We start from the raw sequence: 21,107 nt of genomic DNA on the forward strand, positions 1-21,107 counted from the left end.
CTGGGTTGAAGGTTGAGGACTGGAGATGGGTTATCTGTCCTGGGTTGAAGGTTGAGGACTGGAGATGGGTTATCTGTCCTGGGTTGAAGGTTGACTGGAGATGGGTTATCTGTCCTGGGTTGAAGGTTGACTGGAGATGGGTTATCTGTCCTGGGTTGAAGGTTGACAGGAGATGGGTTATCTGTCCTGGGTTGAAGGTTGACTGGAGATGGGTTATCTGTCCTGGGTTGAAGGTTGAGGACTGGAGATGGGTTATCTGTCCTGGGTTGAAGGTTGACAGGAGATGGGTTATCTGTCCTGGGTTGAAGGTTGAGGACTGGAGATGGGTTATCTGTCCTGGGTTGAAGTTTGAGGACTGGAGATGGGTTATCTGTCCTGGGTTGAAGGTTGACAGGAGATGGGTTATCTCTCCTGGGTTGAAGGTTGACAGGAGATGGGTTATCTGTCCTGGGTTGAAGGTTGAGGACTGGAGATGGGTTATCTGTCCTGGGTTGAAGGTTGAGGACTGGAGATGGGTTATCTGTCCTGGGTTGAAGGTTGAGGACTGGAGATGGGTTATCTGTCCTGTGTTGAAGGTTGACAGGAGATGGGTTATCTGTCCTGGGTTGAAGGTTGACTGGAGATGGGTTATCTGTCCTGGGTTGAAGGTTGAGGACTGGAGATGGGTTATCTGTCCTGGGTTGAAGGTTGACTGGAGATGGGTTATCTGTCCTGGGTTGAAGGTTGACTGGAGATGGGTTATCTGTCCTGGGTTGAAGGTTGACAGGAGATGGGTTATCTGTCCTGGGTTGAAGGTTGACTGGAGATGGGTTATCTGTCCTGGGTTGAAGGTTGACAGGAGATGGGTTATCTGTCCTGGGTTGAAGGTTGACAGGAGATGGGTTATCTGTCCTGGGTTGAAGGTTGACAGTAGATGGGTTATCTGTCCTGGGTTGAAGGTTGACAGGAGATGGGTTATCTGTCCTGGGTTGAAGGTTGAGGACTGGAGATGGGTTATCTGTCCTGGGTTGAAGGTTGACAGGAGATGGGTTATCTGTCCTGGGTTGAAGGTTGAGGACTGGAGATGGTTTATCTGTCCTGGTTGAAGGTTGACTGGAGATGGTTTATCTGTCCTGGGTTGAAGGTTGACTGGAGATGGGTTATCTGTCCTGGGTTGAAGGTTGACTGGAGATGGTTTATCTGTCCTGGGTTGAAGGTTGACTGGAGATGGGTTATCTGTCCTGGGTTGAAGGTTGAGGACTGGAGATGGGTTATCTGTCCTGGGTTGAAGGTTGAGGACAGGAGATGGGTTATCTGTCCTGGGTTGAAGGTTGACTGGAGATGGGTTATCTGTCCTGGGTTGAAGGTTGAGGACTGGAGATGGGTTATCTGTCCTGGGTTGAAGGTTGAGGACTGGAGATGGGTTATCTCTCCTGGGTTGAAGGTTGACAGGAGATGGGTTATCTGTCCTGGGTTGAAGGTTGAGGACTGGAGATGGGTTATCTGTCCTGGGTTGAAGGTTGAGGACTGGAGATGGGTTATCTGTCCTGGGTTGAAGGTTGAGGACTGGAGATGGGTTATCTGTCCTGGGTTGAAGGTTGACAGAAGATGGGTTATCTGTCCTGGGTTGAAGGTTGACTGGAGATGGTTTATCTGTCCTGGGTTGAAGGTTGACAGGAGATGGGTTATCTGTCCTGGGTTGAAGGTTGACAGGAGATGGGTTATCTGTCCTGGGTTGAAGGTTGACAGGAGATGGGTTATCTGTCCTGTGTTGAAGGTTGACAGGAGATGGGTTATCTGTCCTGGGTTGAAGGTTGACAGGAGATGGGTTATCTGTCCTGGGTTGAAGGTTGACTGGAGATGGGTTATCTGTCCTGGGTTGAAGGTTGAGGACTGGAGATGGGTTATCTGTCCTGGGTTGAAGGTTGAGGGCTGGAGATGGGTTATCTGTCCTGTGTTGAAGGTTGACAGGAGATGGGTTATCTGTCCTGGGTTGAAGGTTGACAGGAGATGGGTTATCTGTCCTGGGTTGAAGGTTGACTGGAGATGGGTTATCTTTCCCTGACTTTCAGTCCACTACCCGACAATCTGGCTTTGTTTGTTTTTTTGTTTTGTTTTTTGTCCTGCTCATTCCATCAGTCGTTCTGTCTGTCTCCCTCCCTCTCTCTCTCTGTCTATCTGTCTCTCTCTTATTCTCTCTCTCTCTTTGTCTCTCTCTATTTGTCTCTCTCTTATTCTGTCTGTCTGTCTGTCTGTCTCCCCCCTATTATTCTTGCTAACTCCATTTACCTCATTAAATATTCATTCATTCGTTCATTCTCCCTGTTCTTCCTTGGGTGTGTGTCTGTCTCTGTCTCTATTTTTTTTATGTCTGTCTGTCTCTGTCTGTCTCTTGTTATTTCTCTGTCTCTGTTTTTTTTCTCTCTCTCTATGTCTCTCTGTCTCTCTTTGTTTCTCAGTCTCAGTCTGCCTCTCTCTCTTTATTTCTCTTTCTCTCTTTCTGACTGTCTCTGTCTCGCTGTGTGTTTTTTAACCCTTTCGCTGCCAGGAAAATAAGATTTAAGTGAAATCTATTTGCCAGGGTTTTTTCACAAAAAACGGGTATAAATTTTCAAAAAATTCTGTGCTCTTTGTTATTGGAGAAAGACCCATAAAAGTATATATTTTCTGAAAGGTAAATGAATAAAGAATACAAAACACACGCTGTTTTCCCATTTTATATATTTTTAGTGACATGCTGTTGTTTTGAAATCAGTGTTTTGTTTTTTGTCACATTTTCAACTTGTTCATTACAAACATTAGTCAGGTAATTTGCACAAAAACATCATATTTTCTGGACAAATGGATATCTGCAAACACAAAATCATACTAGAACAACCACAATATATATTTTTAAGAGATAGATACACAATACATTGTGACTTCTCCAAGTGATAAGATGGATGTGAGGCCACACCCCCTCAGTCTCCACCCCCCTCCTCCTCACCCCTCTCACACGGTCACTTGATTCAGTTCTCATCAGACCGCGTTGGCTGCGTGCCAAGAATATCGCTCTGCTGCTAATTCGGTCATCTGTCGTCTGCTAACATCTGTACAGCTGGCATCACTCACTGACATCTTGGCCACTCTCTTGATTACTCCCTTTATTTTCTCTCAGATCATCCTATAAATGTTCATCTCTATCTTCTCCTTCGAATTTACGCTTCAATTCTTTCTGAGCATCAGCTAAAGAAGGAAATCATGGTTGATTTAGTTCATCACGATCGCATGTCTTGAGCACGGCGTCAGTCCGACATTTTGTTGAGCGAGCGAGGAGAGAAGTCAGGAAAACACTTGGACAGTGACCCAACCAAAACGTTCAAATAAAGGACTGCTTCATGACGTAGATGGGGTTTCTAGCTATGAATAGAATCTAGAGAGATTCCCCAGGCTAAAGCTACCACTATTTTTGCCAAGGAAGTGAATGCAAACCAGGGAAAAGTCAGAATATTTCGAAGACGAGTTATCTCGTCATGCAGGCAGCGAAGCATACATGCTTGCCATGACGAGTTATCTCGTCATGCAGGCAGCCTAGGGGTTAATGTACTTATCTCACTCATTTTCTCTCAATCATCTTTACCTACAGTAGACGTTTATTCATGATATATAATGTTTGTGCTGGTTTGATACAGTGATTATTTTTCTTTCTTGTTCTTTTTTGTTTTTTGTTCACTTCCCCTTCTTTTGAGGGCTAGCTAGGAAAAAAAGAAAGAAGAAATAATTGAAAAGCATTATATGCATAGTTTGTTAATGTCCTCAGTAAATAGAATTCATTCATTCATTCATTCATTCTCTTCCTCTTCATCTCTCTCTCCATCTCTCTATCACCCCCTTCTCTCTCTCTCTCTCTCGCTCTCTCTATCAATTATTGTCTCTGTCTTGTCTCTATGATTGTAAACATTTCTTTAAGACAACAAATTTTCTCTTTAATTCAGGATTTACAATTTCACCGAAAACTGTACTGTCTTCATATTCATGTTCTGTGTATCAGTGTGGGGGAAAAGTTGTGAATGATACTTGGATCTTCGTTGTTGATTTTAAAAAAAATTTTTATAATAAATTTATGGACAAACATGTTCAATGACTTTTCCCATTTGACATGAACTAAATTTTATTTTTTTATTTTTTTAATTTTTTTTATGGACCAACAGCTTCAGTGATTTATCTCCCATGACATGAACTTTTTTTCCCTCCTTTTTTTTTTTTTTTTTTTGGTGTCAAACATCATATGTGACTTCCCTCCCTTGACGTGAACTCTTTTTCCCCTTCTTTTTGGAAAACATCATTGGTGACTTGGATCCCTTGGACGTGAACTTGAACGTGGTCCATGAAATCCATGGGGTGAGAAATACAGCGCGGAGCAGCTGTGCCTGTCTGCCATGTCGTATTTCTTCTCTTGCATAAGGAGCATGCTGGTTCTTCCTCTTGGCTGCACTACCATTGTCAGAGTTCCCACAGAGTCCTGCAAGTCTGGAAAGTCTTGGGAGGGTGGGGGAGGCAGGGGGGGGGGGGGTAAGCCCTGGAAATCAGTGTTTTACCCTGCAGGAAATCAGTGTTTTACTGTGCAGGAAATCAGTGTAAATCAGTGTTTTACCCTGCAGGAAATCAGTGTTTTACCCTGCAGGAAATCAGTGTAAATCAGTGTTTTACCCTGCAGGAAATCAGTGTTTTACCCTGCAGGAAATCAGTGTTTTACCCTGCAGGAAATCAGTGTAAATCAGTGTTTTACCCTGCAGGAAATCAGTGTTTTACTGTGCAGGAAATCATTGTTTTACCCTGCAGGAAATCAATGTTTTCCCCTGCAGGAAATCAGTGTAAATCAGTGTTTTACCCTGCAGGAAATCGTTGTAAATCAGTGTTTTACCCTGCAGGAAATCAGTGTTTTACCCTGCAGGAAATCAGTGTTTTACTGTGCAGGAAATCAGTGTTTTACCCTGCAGGAAATCAGTGTTTTACTGTGCAGGAAATCAGTGTTTTACCCTGCAGGGTCCAGAAAAGTTTTGGGAGTTTTTATCCCACCTTTCACAGCACCCACAGTAATGAAGATGGTGTTGCTCACAGCCAGAACCAAAATAAATTAGATAAACTACTTGAAAAAAAAATTGTGTGTGTTTTTTCAAGAGTGTGAAAGTGGTGAAAATTAGATATATATATTAAATTACCCCCGAAAACGGAGTATGGCTGCCTACATGGCAGGGTAAAAACGATCAAACATGTAAAAGCCCAGTTTTGCACATATGAGTGAATGTGGGAGATGTAGCCCACGAACGAAGAAGAAGAAGAGATATTAATAATGTCCAGTTTTTGTTTTTTCCTCTCCTGTAATAGCGTTTACTTATAATACAATGTTTTATATACTGTCATCCTTGAAAAATGCAACAAAAGTAAATGTTAAGCCAGGCTGAATTACATTGTCATAGTCAGTATAAAATAACTGATCACAGCCGGTTTTGTGGTCAATATGAAAAGTGTGTGCGTGTCTGGGAGGTATATATATGTGTTTGAGTGTGTGTATGCGTGTGCCTCCTTGTATGTTTGTGTGTGACTTTGGAAAATACAGTACAGTGTTTGGGCACAGGGGAGAAAAAAAAAGTGTGGAATTTAGTTTGCTGAGACTCATGGGAACCCTGGTGTGTGTGTGTGTTAGAAAGGCTTTGTGCTTGTGGTATGCCTAAGCTGTAGGCGCTGTCGTGGATAGTGCTCATTGCTGCATGTAGACTTGCCACCGTGTAGTGTGTTGTAGTCTTGGCTTTGCCTGCTCTTTGCCTGAGCCTTGACCGCGTGATGGTCCTGGGTACATGTACACGTGTCTTGTCTGCGTGATGGTCCTGGGTACATGTACACGTGTCTTGTCTGCGTGATGGTCCTGGGTACATGTACACGTGTCTTGTCTGCGTGATGGTCCCGGGTACATGTACACGTGTCTCGTGCCATGTTGTTTTGTCACAGCACATTGCTCTGTGTGGAACTGGGGCTGCTGTCCGTGGGGAGAGGGCGCCGCCTTGCTGCAGTGCCGCCTGTGTTTCTGTGTGTTTTTCTTCTCCTTCTGCCTGCAAGTGTATCTGTTTTACTGTCGCAGCGGAGATTTGTCTGCAGAAGTTTTGCCATGGATAACCCTTCGGTTGTCATGGGTTGTTTGGTGTGCGCTTAGTGTACTGAAAAAGCTGCATGGTTAAAGCGTTGGACTTTCAATCTGAGGGCCCCAGGTTCGAATCTCGGTCACGGCGCCTGGTGGGTAAAGGGTGGAGATTTTCCTGATCTCCCAGGTCAACATACATGCAGACCTGCCTGTGTCTGAACCCCCTTCGTGTGTATGTGCATGCGGAAGATCAAAAACAGGTGTTTAAGATCCTGTAGTCCATGTCAGTGTTCTGTGGGTTTTGGAAACACGAACATACCCATCATGCACACACCCCAAAACAGAGTATGGCTGCCTACATAATGATAATAACATATTGTACTTATATGGCGCAAACTCCCCATAGATGGGCTTTAAGTGCCTCACATTAAACAGTACTTATATATATATATATATATATATATATATATATATATATATATATATATATATATATATATATATATCTTGGTACTTCGTACAACACAAGAACACATGAAGACAGAAGTGGAAAACAAGATCAGTATCCACCAATACAACACTATAAATTGCAGATATATTCACAGGAAAAAGGCGCATCACACACACACACACACACACACACAGTCACACACACACACAGTGTGTGTGTGTGTGTGGTTCGTCCGTCGGAATCGACGAGGACCATCTAGTCATCCTGGGGGTGGGTGGGTTGGGCTCTGTGGGTGCGCAGATGACTGGTGATGACACACACACACACACACACACACACACACACACACACACACTCAAACACCAACCCACAAGCTCCCACACCACAGGAATACTACAATAGCGGGGGGACACAAGTGGAGTGCAGAGGGTGGGAGGAGACAAAGAACTGTGCTTCATCACATCCAAAGGCCATTTTGAACTGTTGGGTTTTCAGTTTTCTTTTGGAAGAGGACAGAGCTGATGAGTGCTGGAGATCCAGAGGAAGAGAATTCCAAGCAGAAGGTGCTTGATGCTGAAAAGCCCTTTGACCAAATGTCTTTGAAGAGACTGTGGAGACTTGAAGGAGTTTTTCTCCAGAAGACTTGACAGAAAATGTCTTTGAAGAGACTGTGGAGACTTGAAGGAGTTTTTCTCCAGAAGACTTGACAGAAAATGTCTTTGAAGAGACTGTGGAGACTTGAAGGAGTTTTTCTCCAGAAGACTTGACAGAACGGGATGGAGAGTAAATATGAAGGACAAAAGATAAGTAAGATGGGAGGGAGCCTTCGAAGTGGTGATAAGCCAACAGGCCAGTTTTGTACTGAATTCTGTACTGGATGGGCAGCCAATGAAGTTGACGCAAGAGCGGGGTAACATGATCTATTTTTGAGAACGACTCTGGCAGCATTGTCCAGATCATCTGAAGGCGTGGTAACAAATCAGAGGGCAAACCAGCGAGTAGTGAATTGCAGTGGTCAATGTGACTGAGGATCAAGGAACAGACAAGCTGAGAGGTTGCTTCAGCAGTCAGATATGGTCGAATGGTACAGATGTTTCTCAGTTGGAAGTTTGCAGTGTTGCATAAATTACTGATAGGGTCATGCATGGACAGAGCTGAATCACAGTGTGCACCCAGGTTTCTGACACAAGTTTGAAAGTTGACAACAGCATTGCAGACAGCCAAGGAATGGTCCCAGACATGACTAAGCACAGACCTGGAACCTACCAGCATGGCAGGGTAAATAAAGAAAATGGGTCATACACATAAAATGTTACATGTCTGTCTGAGTGTGTATGTTTGCTTGACTGAGATGCTACTGAATGACACAGGAAACGAATGATGAGCACCCAGTGGCAGTCGTCAGTCGGGTATGCCCAGGTAGGCAGCCTGTGGTGCAAATGACCCCGTGTTTGTAAAGCGCTTAGAGCTTGGTCTCCGACCAATGGTATGCGCTATATAAGTATCCATATCATTCATCACACTGTGAAACAGTTCCTTTTTATCTGCTGGGAAGTGTTAATTGATTTTCCATGGTCTGGCTGGTACTGTCAGTTGGAACAGCTTACTGCTGAACAGGCATGGTCTCCACCATTCAGCTTTTTGCCGTCCACTGTTCTTTGGATCCGTCCAGTTTCAGGCCTGAAGGAAGGGATGTAACTTCAAAACCATCCCCTAAACCGTGACAGTGGTGTGTCTGTATGTAGGATGTTTGGCTTCCCGACCTGAAGCCTCTGCATACCAGAGGCCAGCACAGGCTGCATGCTCCATGGCACACCTTCCTGTCTTCTTCAGAACAGTGTGGCTGAAAGACGGAAAAAACCTAACAACTTTGCATTTCAAATTTATGGTCAGTGAGTGAACAGTGATGTTTCAGATTTTGTACTTATTTATTTGTATTTTTTTTATTGCTTGATAGAGATCTGCTTTGGAATAAAAGTGAAGAATTTTTATACTCTCCCCCCGCTCTCCCGCCCAGTGCAGTGGCAATCAGAACAGCGCTTGTGTGGATATACATTCCTGTCTTCTTCTTTTTTTTTTTAAAAGCATTTATTTATATATTTTTATTACTCTTTGTACCCAGTTTAAAGGAACAAGGTGAACAATCACATTCAGTTGCCTTGTTTTGGATAGAGAAAAGATGAATAGAGAAAACAGAAACCCAATGAAACACTCACACATATAATCAACTTTTTTTCTTTCTTTTTTTTATTATAAAGATGTCATTACATATATGAAGAAAAAATGGGAAATGCAAATATATAAATGTATCAGAACATTTATTTATGAGTTGGACATGATCATAGTATAAAGGGTCAACATTCAAACCACAGTTACGCCACACTGTTTCCAATAGGAGTTAACATTGCCAGGCCTCAGGTATACTTCGTTAAATGGTGAAGGTAAACACATTTTACATTTCCATCGTGTGCATTTTTTTCACTGTCTTGTCCTTACGTCATGTTTTGAGTTCTGGAAAGGATGTACATATTCTTTGTTTATTAGGTCAAGTTTTGAGTTGTTTGAAGGTGGAATGTATATTTACCATTCACTATTTAGGTAATGTTTTGAGTTGTTGTGATTACAATTCAAATCAAGTTTAGCGTTGTGTGAAGAGTGTATATATTTATTTACTATTTAGGTCATTTTACTAGTTGTGTAAAGGTTGTATATATTTGTTACGTACCATTTTTTTCATGTGGGCATGCTGCTGAAATAAGCTGGTTTTGCTGACAGTGCATCTTTCCATTGGCCTCTTGACATGCTATATTGCCTGTGCTTATTGAAGCTGGTGTTGAATTGTCAATTATCATCTTTTATCACCTTCTTGTTTTCTAATCTTCATTTGTGGCCATGGTTTTGGTTTTTCATATGGCTTGGGTTCATTTATTGCTCAAGGGTTTGTTTTTTGTTTTGTTTTTTATATAGTGGTTTCTCCCTTCCTGTTTGTTTGCTGACATCAGTGTAGTGGTCAGCACCCATCTGGTTTTGATAATGCACCTGGGAAAGGGAGGGGATAAGCCTGCATTTGTAAGTCAGCAAGTTTGATTCATGAGTGCCCAGCACAGAACTCTGCAGTGTGGCTGCCCATCTGGCCTTGGTGTCAGTGCCGTGTTGGGTCTCTCCCCCCGCACCCCCTCCACACACCCCACCCTCCCCACCCCTTTTTCCTGGGAAGGAGCTGAGTGATGGCCCAGTGATAACACGTCCACCAAGGACACGAGAGAATCTGAGGGGTTGCGGGATCGAATCCCACATTCGCCAGGAATTTTGCCCCCTCCGCTAGAACTTTGAGTTGCGGTCTGGATGCTAGTCATTTGGATGAGACACCAAACCACGGTCCCCACTTGCGGTGTGGTCTTTGTACAAGAACCAGACTAACACCACGGTCCCCACTTGTGGTGTGGTCTTTGTACAAGAACCAGACTAACACCACGGTCCCCACTTGAGGTGTGGTCTTTGTACAAGAACCAGACTAACACCACGGTCCCCACTTGAGGTGTGGTCTTTGTACAAGAACCAGACTAACACCACGGTCCCCACTTGCAGTGAGGTCTTTGTACAAGAACCAGACTAACACCACGGTCCCCACTTGTGGTGTGGTCTTTGTACAAGAACCAGACTAACACCACGGTCCCCACTTGCAGTGAGGTCTTTGTACAAGAACCAGACTAACACCACGGTCCCCACTTGCAGTGAGGTCTTTGTACAAGAACCAGACTAACACCACGGTCCCCACTTGCAGTGAGGTCTTTGTACAAGAACCAGACTAACACCACGGTCCCCACTTGAGGTGTGGTCTTTGTACAAGAACCAGACTAACACCACGGTCCCCACTTGTGGTGTGGTCTTTGTACAAGAACCAGACTAACACCACGGTCCCCACTTGTGGTGTGGTCTTTGTACAAGAACCAGACTAACAGAAATCATGGGTGGTGTGCATGCCATTTTCTGTGAAATTCAGATTGTTCTGACTCCATGTAATGTTTGTATCTGTCTATCATATACTTATCGTTCTGATCTTTATGAAAGTTCTTGATATTTGGTTGTGTTTTATTTGATTTGCATTTGTAAAGAACATATTTGGCAAACAAGATAATCAGCTTCTGAGCAGACTGTTAATTCTTATTCTGACACAGTTTGTACATGTGTTTTGTGTGAGTATCTCCAGATCACTGTTGAGAACTCATGCGGTCCCATGGATGCTGGTGCATTGAATCTTTTCCCCATCGCAGACACAGACACAGTCTCTGATTGTGACATGATTTGTGGTCTGTTGTCAGGGCTGTGTGCATCACTGAATGAAATGGAGCATGCACACACACACACACACACACACACACACACACACACACACACACATATGAGCACACGCTCACAAGCACACACTCACATGCACACACACACAGGCACACGAGCACACGTTCACATGCACACACAGAGGCACACACACACACATGAGCACACGTTCACATGCACACACACAGGCACACACACACACATTATTTCTGTTTATTGATTGATTAATTCATGATAACTTCATGTGCTCCAGCTCCAGTGGTGGTGAACATTCAAACTTTGGTTTGTGTCGCAGTGGCAGTGAGGAGAGAACAGCATTGGCAGCAGAGCGCCAGTCGCTGAGCGACCAGGTTGGCACCACCCGCCAACAGCTGCAGGAGCAGGTTCAACTGGTGGAACAGCAGAGAGCTCAGGTCTGTCTGTCTGTCCGTCCGTCAGTCCATCTGTCTGTCTGTCTGTCTGTCTCTCTTTCTACTAGCTGTTTTGTGTGTCTGTCTCCATGTCTGTGTCTGTCTGTCTCCATGTCTGTGTCTGTCTCCATGTCTGTGTCTGTCTGTCTCCATGTCTGTGTCTGTCTCCATGTCTGTGTCTGTCTGTCTCCATGTCTGTGTCTGTCTCCATGTCTGTCTGTGTCTGTCTGTCTCCATGTCTGTGTCTGTCTCCATGTCTGTCTGTGTCTGTCTGTCTCTGTGTCTGTCTGTCTCCATGTCTGTGTCTGTCTCCATGTCTGTCTGTCTCCATGTCTGTGTCTGTCTCCATGTCTGTGTCCATGTCTGTGTCTGTCTCCATGTCTGTCTGTCTCCATGTCTGTGTCTGTCTCCATGTCTGTGTCTGTCTGTCTGTCTCCATGTCTGTGTCTGTCTGTCTTCATGTCTGCCTCTGTCTGTCTCCATGTCTGTGTCTGTCTCCATGTCTGTGTCTGTCTGTCTGTCTCCATGTCTGTGTCTGTCTCCATGTCTGTGTCTGTCTGTCTCCATGTCTGTCTGTCTCCATGTCTGTGTCTGTCTGTCTGTCTCCATGTCTGTGTCTGTCTCCATGTCTGTGTCTGTCTGTCTCCATGTCTGTGTCTGTCTGTGTCTGTCTGTCTCCATGTTTGTGTCTGTCTCCATGTCTGCCTCTGTCTGTCTCCATGTCTGTGTCTGTCTCCATGTCTGTGTCTGTCTGTCTGTCTCCATGTCTGTGTCTGTCTCCATGTCTGTGTCTGTCTGTCTCCATGTCTGTGTCTGTCTGTGTCTGTCTGTCTCCATGTCTGTGTCTGTCTGTCTCCATGTCTGTGTCTGTCTCCATGTCTGTGTCTGTCTGTCTCCATGTCTGTGTCCATGTCTGTGTCTGTCTGTCTCCATGTCTGTCTGTCTGTCTGTCTCCATGCCTGTGTCTGTCTGTCTCCATGTCTGTGTCTGTCTGTCTCCATGTCTGTGTCTGTCTGTCTGTCTCCATGTCTGTGTCTGTCTGTCTCCATGTCTGTGTCTGTCTGTCTGTCTCCATGTCTGTGTCTGTCTGTCTCCATGTCTGTGTCTGTCTCCATGTCTGTGTCTGTCTCCATGTCTGTGTCCATGTCTGTGTCTGTCTGTCTCCATGTCTGTGTCCATGTCTGTGTCTGTCTGTCTCCATGTCTGTGTCCATGTCTGTGTCTGTCTGTCTCCATGTCTGTGTCTGTCTGTCTCCATGTCTGTCTCTGTCTGTCTGTCTGTCTGTCTCCATGCCTGTGTCTGTCTGTCTCCATGTCTGTGTCTGTCTCCATGTCTGTGCCTGTCTCCCTGGCTGTCTGTGTCTCCCTCCCTGGCTGTGTCAGGTGTTCAGTATAAAGGGAGGACATGGCAGAGCACAGGAGGTGCAGTTGCATGGTGTGTGTTGGACAGCTGGCGTCCATAAAGTCGGAGAGGGAGGTGGAGAGCAAGGCGAGGGCGGAGCTGGAAGAGGCCTGCCGGAAGCAGGAGTCGCAGGCCAAGGCCCTGGGGTCCAGGGTGGCTCAGCTGGAAGATGCCCTCTCTCAGGCCTCCCAGGTGTCGGCCCTGGGGTCTGGTCAGTGCTGGTTTGGTGTTTGTGTGTGTGTGTGTGTGTGTGTGGGGGGGGGGTTGTGTGTGTGTGTGTGTGTGTGGTTGTTTGTCTGTGGGTGTGTTTGTGTGTGTGTATGTGTGTGTTTGTGTGTCTGTGTGTGTGGTTTGGGGGGAGGTGGGAAAGGGTATGGGTGAGGGGGAGATGTGTGTGGTGTGTGTGTGTCCTGAATGGGGGGTGTTTGTGGATGTGTGTTGTTTGTGTGTGTGTCCTGAATGGGGGGTGTTTGTGGATGTGTGTTGTTTGTGTGTGTGTCATGAAGGGGGGTGTTTGTGGATGTGTGTTGTTTGTGTGTGTGTCCTGAATGGGGGGGTGTTTGTGGATGTGTGTTGTTTGTGTGTGTGTGTCCTGAATGGGGGGTGTTTGTGGATGTGTGTTGTTTGTGTGTGTGTCCTGAATGGGGGGGTGTTTGTGGATGTGTGTTGTTTGTGTGTGTGTCCTGAATGGGGGGTGTTTGTGGATGTGTGTTGTTTGTGTGTGTGTCCTGAATGGGGGGTGTTTGTGGATGTGTGTTGTTTGTGTGTGTGTCCTGAATGGGGGGTGTTTGTGGATGTGTGTTGTTTGTGTGTGTGTCCTGAATGGGGGGTGTTTGTGGATGTGTGTTGTTTGTGTGTGTGTCCTGAATGGGGGGTGTTTGTGGATGTGTGTTGTTTGTGTGTGTGTCATGAAGGGGGGTGTTTGTGGATGTGTGTTGTTTGTGTGTGTGTCCTGAATGGGGGGGTGTTTGTGGATGTGTGTTGTTTGTGTGTGTGTGTCCTGAATGGGGGGTGTTTGTGGATGTGTGTTGTTTGTGTGTGTGTCCTGAATGGGGGGGTGTTTGTGGATGTGTGTTGTTTGTGTGTGTGTCCTGAATGGGGGGTGTTTGTGGATGTGTGTTGTTTGTGTGTGTGTCCTGAATGGGGGGTGTTTGTGGATGTGTGTTGTTTGTGTGTGTGTCCTGAATGGGGGGTGTTTGTGGATGTGTGTTGTTTGTGTGTGTGTCCTGAATGGGGGGTGTTTGTGGATGTGTGTTGTTTGTGTGTGTGTCCTGAATGGGGGGTGTTTGTGGATGTGTGTTGTTTGTGTGTGTGTCATGAAGGGGGGTGTTTGTGGATGTGTGTTGTTTGTGTGTGTGTCCTGAATGGGGGGTGTTTGTGGATGTGTGTTGTTTGTGTGTGTGTCCTGAATGGGGGGTGTTTGTGGATGTGTGTTGTTTGTGTGTGTGTCATGAAGGGGGGTGTTTGTGGATGTGTGTTGTTTGTGTGTGTGTCATGAAGGGGGGTGTTTGTGGATGTGTGTTGTTTGTGTGTGTGTCATGAAGGGGGGTGTTTGTGGATGTGTGTTGTTTGTGTGTGTGTCATGAAGGGGGGTGTTTGTGGATGTGTGTTGTTTGTGTGTGTGTCATGAAGGGGGGTGTTTGTGGATGTGTGTTGTTTGTGTGTGTGTCATGAAGGGGGGTGTTTGTGGATGTGTCATGAAGGGGGAAGGATGTTTGAGGGGGTGGGGGGAGAGGGGGAAGGGTGTTTATGGGTGTGTGTGGGAGAGGGGTGGGGGTATGTTTATGGGTATGTGTGTTGTGTTGGTGTTGTTTTTGTGTATGTGACAGTTGTCCAGAGGTTATGTACGGTATGTGCATGTGAGTGTATGTGTGTGTGCGTGTATGTGTAGTGTGTGTTGTTTGTGTGTGAGGGTGGGGGGCATGTGTGTGTATATGTGTGTGGGAGTATGTGTTTGTGTGTGTATATGTGTGCGTGTGTGTGTGTGTGTAACATGTGAAATTGTTTGGGGTTTTTTGTATATTGTTGTTTGTTTGATTTTTTTTGTGTGTGGGGATGTTCGGGTGTTCAAATGAGTGCATGTGTTTATGTGTGGCTGTGTGAGTGTATGTGCTTGTGTAATACTCTGAGGAATACTTTCATGACATTAGTTAAAGATTCCTGAGATGCATCTCTGTGTATGTGTCTATGTGTGTGTGAGAGAGAGAGAGGGAGGGAGGGAAGTGTCCCAGTGATATCAGCATGCCATGTTTGTGTCGACTTCCAGGTGACAGGCAGGACAACAGTGAGGAGGAGGAGAAGAGAACTGCAGAACGCCAGGTCAGGATCCGACACGACCCCGTATGACCCTTAACCCCCCCCCCTCCCCCTCCTGACTCATGACCCATGTCTCCAGACCCCCCCCCCCCCCACATCCCTGACTCATCTTGACCCCTGACCCAGCATGACCTCTGACCCCCCAACCTTGATCCTATCGTGACTCCTGACCCCCAACCCCCTCATGAACCCTGACCCACCATGACTTTGACCCATGACCCCCCCAATCCCCCTCCCCGCTCCCCCTTGTGAGGTGTGGTGATGCAGGGTGAAGTGAGGTGTGTGGTGAGCTGAGGTGTGTGGTGAAGTGAGGTGTGTGGTGAGCTGAGGTGGGTGAGGTGTGTGGTGAGGTGAGGTGTGTGGTGAAGTGAGGTGTGTGGTGAGCTGAGGTGTGTGGTGAGCTGAGGTGTGTGGTGACATGAGGTGAGGTGAGGTGTGTGGTGAGGTGAGGTGTGTGGTGAGCTGAGGTGGGTGAGGTGTGTGGTGAAGTGAGGTGTGTGGTGAGGTGTGTGGTGAAGTGAGGTGTGTGGTGAAGTGAGGTGTGTGGTGAGCTGAGGTGTGTGGTGACATGAGGTGAGGTGAGGTGTGTGGTGAGGTGAGGTGTGTGGTGAGGTGAGGTGTGTGGTGAGGTGAGGTGTGTGGTGAGCTGTGTGTGGTGAAGTGAGGTGTGTGGTGAGCTGAGGTGTGTGGTGAGCTGAGGTGAGGTGTGTGGTGACATGAGGTGAGGTGTGTGGTGACATGAGGTGAGGTGAGGTGTGTGGTGACATGAGGTGAGGTGAGGTGTGTGGTGACATGAGGTGAGGTGAGGTGTGTGATGATGTGAGGTGAGGTGTGTGGTGATGTGAGGTGAGTTTTCTGGTGATGTGAGTTTTCTGGTGACATGAGGTGTGTGGTGACGTGAGGTGTGTTTACGTGAGGTGTGGTGATGTGAAGTGTGTGGTGATGTGAGGTGACATGAGGTGTGTGGTGATGTGAGGTGTGTGGTGATGTGAGGTGTGGTGACGTGAGGTGTGGTGATGTGAGGTGTGTGGTGACGTGAGGTGTGGTGACGTGAAGTGTGGTGACGTGGGGTGTGGTGACGTGAGTGTGGTGAGTGGGGTGTGGTGACGTGGTGTGTGGTGACGTGAGGGTGGTGGTGAAGGTGATGAGGTGTGTGGTGAGTGGGTGTGTGCGTGAGGTGTGTGGTGAGTGTGGTGATGTGTGGTGACATGAGGTGTGGTGACGTGAGTGGTGACGGTAGTGTGGTGACTGAAGTGTGGTGAAGTGAGGTGTGTGGTGACGGAAATGTGTGGTGACATGAGGTGTGTGGGGACGTGAAGTGTGGTGACTGAGGTGTGTGGTGACGTGAGGTGTGGTGAGTGGTGTGGTGACGTGAAGTGTGGTGCAAGAGGTGGTGTGAAGTGAGGTGTGTGGTGACGTGAGGTGTGGTGAATGAGGTGTGTGGTGACGTGAGGTGTGGTGACGTGAGTGTGGTGACATGAGGTGTGTGGTGACGTGAGGTGGTGAGTGGTGTGGTGACTGAGGTGTGGTGACGTGAGGTGTGGTGAGTGAGTGTGGTGACATGAGGTGTGTGACATGAGGTGTGTGGTGACATGAGGTGTGGTGACGTGAAGTGTGGTGACGTGAGGTGTGTGGTGACGTGAGGTGTGTGGTGACGTGAGGTGTGGTGACGTGAAGTGTGGTGACGTGAAGTGTGGTGACGTGAGGTGTGGTGACGTGAGGTGTGGTGACGTGAAGTGTGGTGACGTGAAGTGTGTGGTGACGTGAGGTGTGGTGACATGAGGTGTGTGGTGACGTGAGGTGTGTGGTGACGTGAGGTGTGGTGACGTGAGGTGTGGTGACATGAGGTGTGTGGTGACGTGAGGTGTGGTGACGTGAGGTGTGGTGACGTGAGGTGTGGTGACATGAGGTGTGGTGACGTGAAGTGTGGTGACATGAAGTGTGGTGACGTGAAGTGTGGTGACATGAGGTGTGTGGTGACGTGAAGTGTGGTGACATGAGGTGTGTGGTGACGTGAGGTGTGGTGACGTGAAGTGTGGTGACGTGAGGTGTGGTGACATGAGGTGTGTGGTGACATGAGGTGTGGTGACGTGAGGTGTGGTGACGTGAGGTGTGTGTGACGTGAGGTGTGTGGTGACGTGAGTGTGGTGACGTGAGGTGTGGTGTGGTGTGGTGAGTGAGGTGTGTGTGACGTGAAGTGTGTGGTGAAGTGTGGTGATGGTGTGTGGGATGAGTGTGAGTGAGGTGTGTGGTGACGTGAGGTGTGGTGACGTGAAGTGTGGTGATGAGGTGTGGTGACTGAGGTGGTGGTGACATGAGGTGTGGTGAGTGATTGGTGACTGAGGTGTGTGGTGAGTGGTGTGGGGACGTGAAGTGTGTGAGTGTGGCTGAGGTGTGTGTACGTGAGTGTGGTGATGAGTGTGTGGACGTGAGGTGTGGTTGTTGGTGACATGAGTGTGTGGTGGTGGTGTGGTGACTGAGGTGGGTGAGTGTGTGGTGACATGAGGTGTGGTGAGGTGTGGTGACATGATTGTGAGTGAGGTGTGGTGAAGTGGTGAGGTGTGGGTGATTTCGTGGGTGTGGAGTTGGTGACATGAGGTGTGTGGTGACGTGAGGTGTGTTTACGTGAGGTGTGGTGATGTGAAGTGTGTGGTGATGTGAGGTGACATGAGGTGTGTGGTGATGTGAGGTGTGTGGTGATGTGAGGTGTGGTGACGTGAGGTGTGGTGATGTGAGGTGTGTGGTGACGTGAGGTGTGGTGACGTGAGGTGTGTGGTGACGTGAGGTGTGGTGACGTGAGGGGTGTGGTGACGTGAGGTGTGGTGACGTGGGGTGTGGTGACGTGAGGTGTGTGGTGACGTGAGGTGTGGTGACGTGAAGTGTGGTGACATGAGGTGTGGTGACATGAGGTGTGTGGTGACATGAGGTGTGTTGACGTGAAGTGTGGTGACGTGAGGTGTGTGGTGACGTGAGGTGTGTGGTGACGTGAAGTGTGGTGACGTGAAGTGTGGTGACATGAGGTGTGGTGACGTGAAGTGTGGTGACATGAGGTGTGTGGTGACGTGAGGTGTGGTGACGTGAAGTGTGGTGACGTGAGGTGTGTGGTGACGTGAGGTGTGTGGTGACGTGAGGTGTGTGGTGACGTGAGGTGTGTGGTGACGTGAGGTGTGTGGTGACATGAAGTGTGGTGACGTGAAATGTGGTGACATGAGGTGTGTGGTGACGTGAGGTGTGGTGACGTGAGGTGCGTGGTGTGCAGGTGGCTTTCCTGAACTCAGTGATTGTGGACCTGCAACAGAAGAACAAGGACCTGGAGCAGCGCCTGCAGGTCTTGGGGACAGGCGCGCTCAACGGCGCTGTGGACGTCTCCCCTGCAGCCACGTCAGTGCTCTTGCTTCTGTCCTAACGCTTGTTCTCTCCCCTGCCCCTTGTTCTCTCCCCTGCCCCCTGTTCTCTCCCCTGCTACCTGTTCTCTCCCCTGCCCCTTGTTCTCTCCCCTGCTACCTGTTCTCTCCCCTGTCCCCTTGTTCTCTCCCCTGCCCCCTTGTTTCTCTCCTGCCCCTTGTTCTCTCCCCTGCCCCTTGTTCTCTCCCCTGCCCCCTGTTCTCTCCCCTGCCCCCTGTTCTCTCTCCTGCCCCTTGTTCTCTCCCCTGTCCCCTTGTTCTCTCCCCTGCCCTCTGTTCTCTCCCCTGTCCCCTTGTTCTCTCTCCTGCCCCTTGTTCTGTCCCCTGTTCTCTCTCCTGCCCCTTGTTCTCTCCCCTGTCCCCTTGTTCTCTCCCCTGCCCTCTGTTCTCTCCCCTGTCCCCCTGTTCTATCCCCTGCCCCCTGTTCTCTCCCCTGCCCCTTGTTCTCTCCCCCCTGCCCCCTGTTCTCTCTCCCCTGCCCCCTGTTCTCTCTCCCCTGCCCCCTTGTTCTCTCCCCCCTGCCCCCTGTTCTCTCCCCTGCCCCCTGTTCTCTCCCCTGTCCCCTGTTCTCTCCCCTGCCCCTTGTTCTCTCCCCCCTGCCCCCTGTTCTCTCTCCCCTGCCCCCTGTTCTCTCCCCTGCCCCCTGTTCTCTCCCCTGCCCCCTGTTCTCTCCCCTGCCCCTTGTTCTCTCCCCTGCCCCTTGTCCTCAGCATGGCCCAGTCTTACTTGCTGTAAGGATCGAAATTGTTGGGATACTTTGTCATGAACTTTGTTTCGTGGGTTTGTCTTACTGTTGTTTTTTTTGTAGTGACAGTTTTGTGTTGATGTGCTTGAGCATTTGTAACTAGGTTTGACGGTCCTGATACGGCCCTGTGCAGTCGGCTGGACTGTAAGCAACAAGAATATTAAATATTGAACAAGGAGGAATGTTTCAGTGTGTGTTGTAAGGAACACTATGTTTGATTGTTTGTGTTTAGGAGCAACTTATTTCATTGTGTGTTGTTAGGAACAACATATTCCCTTGTGTAGTTAGGAGCAACACGTTCTGTTGTGTGTTGTAAGAAACATCATGTGTGCTCATGTGTAGTAATGAGGGATACAGGTCAGCTGAAAGGCTCTGTGTGTGTGTGTGTGTGTGTGTGTGTGTGTGTGTGTGTGTTCAGAGCCAGCAGTCGACCGCGCCCGGCCCCCCGACTGTTCTGCGACATCTGCGACATGTTTGACCTCCATGACACGGACGACTGCCCCACTCAGGCCATGGACGACGGCCCTCCACCCAGCAGTTTCCACGGTGACCGCCAATCCATGCGCCCGTACTGCGACATCTGTGAATGTCAGTTTTGCTTCTCTGTCTGTTTCCTGTGTGTCTGTGTGTGTGTGAATTTAACTGTATTGGGCGCTCACAGTTTTTTTACCCATGTGTTATGTTTGTGTATGTGTGTGTGCACACGTGTGTGTGTGTGTGTGTGAATGTGAGTGTATGTGAGTGAGCGTGAGTGTCATGTGGTTGTGTGTGTGTGGGGGGGGTGTATCATGCGTGCGCGCACATATGTGTGTATCATGTGTGTGCGTGTGTGTGTGTGTGTGTGACTGTATTAAGCCCTCACAATTTTTTTAAATAGGTGTTACTTGTGTGCAGGCATGTGTATGAGCATGAGTGTTGCATGGTTGCGTGTGTGTGTGTGTGTGTATCATGTGTCTGTATGAATATCTGCATGGGACTCTAACAGGTTTTTGAGACGTGTGTGTGTGTGTGATTTCTTGTGTGATTGTCTGTGAGTAAAGTGTGTCATCCAGGTAAGTGTGTGCGTGTACCGGTTGACCCTAACTGACCGGCAAGCAAGCGTTTTACCCAGCATGCTGTGTGGTGCGTGTGTTGACAGCCTTTGGCCACTGGACCGACGACTGCGAAGACGAGGAAACGTTCTGAGGGGTCCTGCCTCTTTCTGCTGATCTCATGCTCCCTGCTCATGCCGTTGTGTCAGAGCTCCCACCACCGTTTTAACACTGCTGCTGCCGTCATGCTGTCGCCTCTTCTACCTCCCCCCCTCCCCCACCACCCAATGGCCCGACCACCCCCACATGCCCTCTCCCTCTCTGTTACCTCGCCCCCCCTCCCCCACCACCCAATGGCCCGACCACCCCCACATGCCCTCTCCCTCTCTGTTACCTCCCCCCCTCCCCCACCACCCAATGGCCCGACCACCCCCGCATGCCCTCTCCCTCTCTGTTACCTCGCCCCCCCTCCCCCACCACCCAATGGCCCGACCATCCCCACATGCCCTCTCCCTCTCTGTTACCTCCCCCCCCCTCCCCCACCACCCAATGGCCCGACCACCCCCACATGCCCTCTCCCTCTCTGTTACCTCGCCCCCCTCCCCCACCACCCAATGGCCCGACCATCCCCACATGCCCTCTCCCTCTCTGTTACCTCGCCCCCCTCCCCCACCACCCAATGGCCCGACCATCCCCATATGCCCTCTCCCTCTCTGTTACCTCGCCCCCCTCCCCCACCACCCAATGGCCCGACCATCCCCATATGCCCTCTCCCTCTCTGTTACCTCGCCCCCCTCCCCCACCACCCAATGGCCCGACCACCCCCACATGCCCTCTCCCTCTCTGTTACCTCGCCCCCCTCCCCCACCACCCAATGGCCCGACCATCCCCATATGCCCTCTCCCTCTCTGTTA

At 48.7% G+C, this 21,107-nt stretch overlaps 1 protein-coding gene across 13 annotated transcripts in view; it reads left to right on the forward strand.

Moving 5' to 3' along the window:
- Nucleotides 1–20,684, forward strand: part of LOC143288315 (uncharacterized) — a 151,588-nt gene extending 130,904 nt beyond the window's left edge. For 4 of the 13 annotated variants that reach the window (XM_076596670.1, XM_076596677.1, XM_076596671.1 and 1 more), the window contains 6 exons: nucleotides 11,182–11,299; nucleotides 12,746–12,908; nucleotides 14,964–15,016; nucleotides 18,273–18,394; nucleotides 19,581–19,750; nucleotides 20,301–20,681. In XM_076596670.1, the coding sequence (XP_076452785.1) occupies nucleotides 11,182–11,299; nucleotides 12,746–12,908; nucleotides 14,964–15,016; nucleotides 18,273–18,394; nucleotides 19,581–19,750; nucleotides 20,301–20,347 (673 nt within the window). In that variant the 3' untranslated portion in view covers nucleotides 20,348–20,681. Of the gene's footprint in view, nucleotides 1–11,181; nucleotides 11,300–12,745; nucleotides 12,909–14,963; nucleotides 15,017–18,272; nucleotides 18,395–19,580; nucleotides 19,751–20,300 lie in introns of all 13 variants that reach the window. The other 9 variants (XM_076596676.1, XM_076596678.1, XM_076596680.1 and 6 more) reach the window with 6 other exon arrangements.
- The last annotated feature ends 423 nt before the right edge of the window (nucleotides 20,685–21,107 follow it).

This window comes from Babylonia areolata, chromosome 12, assembly GCF_041734735.1.
Source record: "Babylonia areolata isolate BAREFJ2019XMU chromosome 12, ASM4173473v1, whole genome shotgun sequence".
NCBI classification, from domain to species: Eukaryota; Metazoa; Mollusca; class Gastropoda; order Neogastropoda; family Buccinidae; genus Babylonia; species Babylonia areolata.